Source organism: Acyrthosiphon pisum, chromosome A1, assembly GCF_005508785.2.
Source record: "Acyrthosiphon pisum isolate AL4f chromosome A1, pea_aphid_22Mar2018_4r6ur, whole genome shotgun sequence".
In the NCBI taxonomy this organism is placed as follows: Eukaryota; Metazoa; Arthropoda; class Insecta; order Hemiptera; family Aphididae; genus Acyrthosiphon; species Acyrthosiphon pisum.
The window spans coordinates 59380236-59383420 of NC_042494.1; the positions used below are offsets into that span (position 1 = coordinate 59380236).

Here is a 3185-nt window from a genome sequence, read left to right on the forward strand (position 1 = left end):
TTAAGACATAAATTATGAAAAATGTCTGATACGCATAGTCTCATTATTTATGATAGGTATATGGAACAGCTTATTTGTTAACCAAATCTCTTGGTTAAGATGTACTTACCTTATTATTACCAATAGGGGTATTACATATAGGGATGAAATTACGACGCCCGAACTTTGAATACATCATAATCATTTTTTTTTTTATAAAATTAATGTTTTGTCTAAAAAAATATGCAACCTATGTAGTATAACAGAGTATGTATTTTCCATACCTTTAGTATTACTATTTTTTTTTTATAGGCGCGGAGTTTTTATTTAAGGAACAGAGTGTTCTCTGTATAATGTCCAATGACACTTAACTTCAAGAACCAAAGACCTAAACATTATGTGTGGTTTTAATTGGTATAGCTATAAAGATTTATAGTGATCCTTCTCTACTGCCTCGGACTAAATGCGCAAAATTCTACCGAAGTCATATAGATAAAATATTTCCGTTTTTCTGTCGCATACATTTCACGTTACTTGCCTACTCTCGTGGTCTGTTTATCAACGTTGCTTATATAGGCAGTTTTGTCTATTATTTTTTCTCCGACATCATATTATACATGCGATGTGGACATGTGGTGTAATTAAGTTGCCCTGATCCATAAACAATCCAATAATATTAACTCTGTCGACATTCCTTGTGTAATCTCTTCGCCCTCCGAACACCATCTCATAGTTATTTCACGCATATACAACTCCTCTATTTCACTCAACGCGCGTTTGATAATATTATAATACACTGGTCCTTGAAATTATTTTTTCCAAAATCTCATTCGTTTTCTTGTGTGTGTATTTTTTTTTGGGAGTGGTGTTCCAATATGTATCTATTTATGATCTGATATTTGATTGTACTTATTGTTTCGGTCATACAGTCCGTTTTGTTGACAAAAAAAACACAATAAATAGACACAAAAATGTACACAGAAAATTACTATATATATTATATGTTAACAAAATATAAATAGTAACGCACGACAATATAATACAACTGTAGTCCGTCTAATGTTTATGAATATTATATAGAAACAACAAGATAAACTAAGTATGTAGGATGTAGGTACTGTTGTATTATTTATAAAATAATATAAAAATTATAATAATAATATGTATGAAACTAATAAAATAAATAAACTAATAAATGTAATAAAAGTTAATAAATAAATAAAAGTTTTCGTTAGAATATCGCAATTAATTAATATCCTCAACGGCGGCGCGTCTGCACACGTTGCCGTGATGATAGTTCACTGTCGGGCGTGGGCGGTATGTGCGGTATACCTGTAGGGTGATTGTGCAGTGTGTAATCTGGTTCAGTGGGTCTCTGCGGTGGTGCGGTGGTGGTCACGTGAACCCGGTCAGTGGTAAGCCGGGTACGTGTGGTACGGCGACGGTGCGTACGCCTTGACGGCCGGGTAGATTGGCGCATAAGCATTGACGGCCGCCGGGTAGACGGCTGGCGCGGGCGCGTACGACTTGACCGGGTAAGCGGCGCGGGCGGGCGCGGCTCCGTAGCCCTTGGCCAGCGGTTCCTTGGTGACGACCGCGTTAAAACCGTTGTGCGGGTCCGCGGTGTAGTCGACCGTCCGCCTGGTGCCGTCGGGGTCCACCAGGCTGTACGACCCGTGCACCACGTCACCGTGCCTGCTCTCGTGCTGGCTCTTTGAGTCTCCCGTCAGCTGATCATGCACGTCGTACGCGTACGAGTACGACGGGTTCGGGTCGTAGTCCGCGTCGTACGACTTGGGCGCCGCCGCCGCGTAGTACGGAACCGGCGCGTATAGAGTGGGCGAATACGGGGCAGCCTCGTAGGGGTAGGCCGCATAGGGGGCGGCCGTGTACACGGGGGAACCGTGCGCCACCGCTGCCAGGACCGACGTAAATACTGCGAACTGAACAAAATGAAATTAGAATTAAAGGATTTGAAATCAACATCGTATAGCAGGACTCTGCACCCGAATATAAAACTTCGTGGTTAACCTGAAGGTTTTATCATTTTTCATTAGAAATATTGTCACTTAGATAATAATATAGACACACTATTTTCTCTCTTTTTTTTTAAAATGTATTTTTTGCGGTTAGTTCGATTTTGTAGTTAGTATTTTTATAATATTATTATACACCTAGTTATTATGATGTTTTAACTTTTAAGTTAAATCACCTTTTTTTGGTCTAGAAAATTACTAGATATCTAAATAATTAGATTGATATTTTGTAATTTTAACCATAGTTACAGGCTCGTATACCATGTAGTAATATTTTACGAGTTGAAATAATATTCCAAGATATATCTCAAACAAACTATGATAGGTATGTGGTTTTAGAATTTACTTTTCCTTCAACTTCTATTATCCCGATTAACGGTATATATAAAACCTAATGTACGTATTTTTTTGTTTTTCATTCTGTTCTTGATCACCTGCATTTAACCAACAACCAAAATCAAATAAATAATTCAAATGCAAAGTGCTGAGTTCAAAATAGTTTGTTAAAAAAAATATATTTAGATATAAGGGTTATTGTATGCTATAAAATCAGGTAAAATTAGACAGTCAGTGCCACTTGGCTGTTATGCCACGTGCTATTATATATCAATAAATAAGTGTCACAGTACTTAAATACTATTTATCATCATTATTATTATTAGGTACCTATCTAAACCGATCATTCATACATTTTCAAATTGTAGCTCTTATCAAAAATTAAAACTTTAAATAAAAAAAGGTGGGTAAGTGGATGTCGCTCTGCTGTACAGTAGGTTACAAGTGGGTCACTGTATAATAGATAGTGTTAAATTTGAATTCAATGATATAATATCACTGTATAAGAAAAACGATTTTGAGCGGAGACGGTTTGTCAGTCTAGGTATTAGATACACTTATCTATAGTATTAAAAAAAAATTGACCTATAATAGGTATCAATAATAAATTCCAAATTAATCCTATCACAATATCCATTAGGTAACGCGTTATACATCAACAACAAACCGTGGTACTATCATAGATATATATTAGTATACTTTAGAAGTTTCAAGTACCCATAAATAATATTATACAATCATTACAATCACAACAAAATAACTAAAATAGTTATTCCAGGTTTAATTAATATGTAATTTCGTCCAAATTTGAACTTAAAATTACTATAAAAATAA

General features: G+C 35.8%; 1 protein-coding gene across 1 annotated transcript; it reads right to left on the reverse strand.

Annotated features, from left to right (window-relative positions):
* Positions 1 to 980: 980 nt before the first annotated feature.
* LOC100159584 (larval cuticle protein A2B) lies at positions 981 to 1937 on the reverse strand (the record flags this gene model as incomplete). Its single annotated transcript, XM_016807820.2, has 1 exon — positions 981 to 1937. A coding segment is annotated over one exon (549 nt), but the record flags the coding sequence as incomplete, so codon positions are not given.
* Positions 1938 to 3185: the final 1248 nt, after the last annotated feature.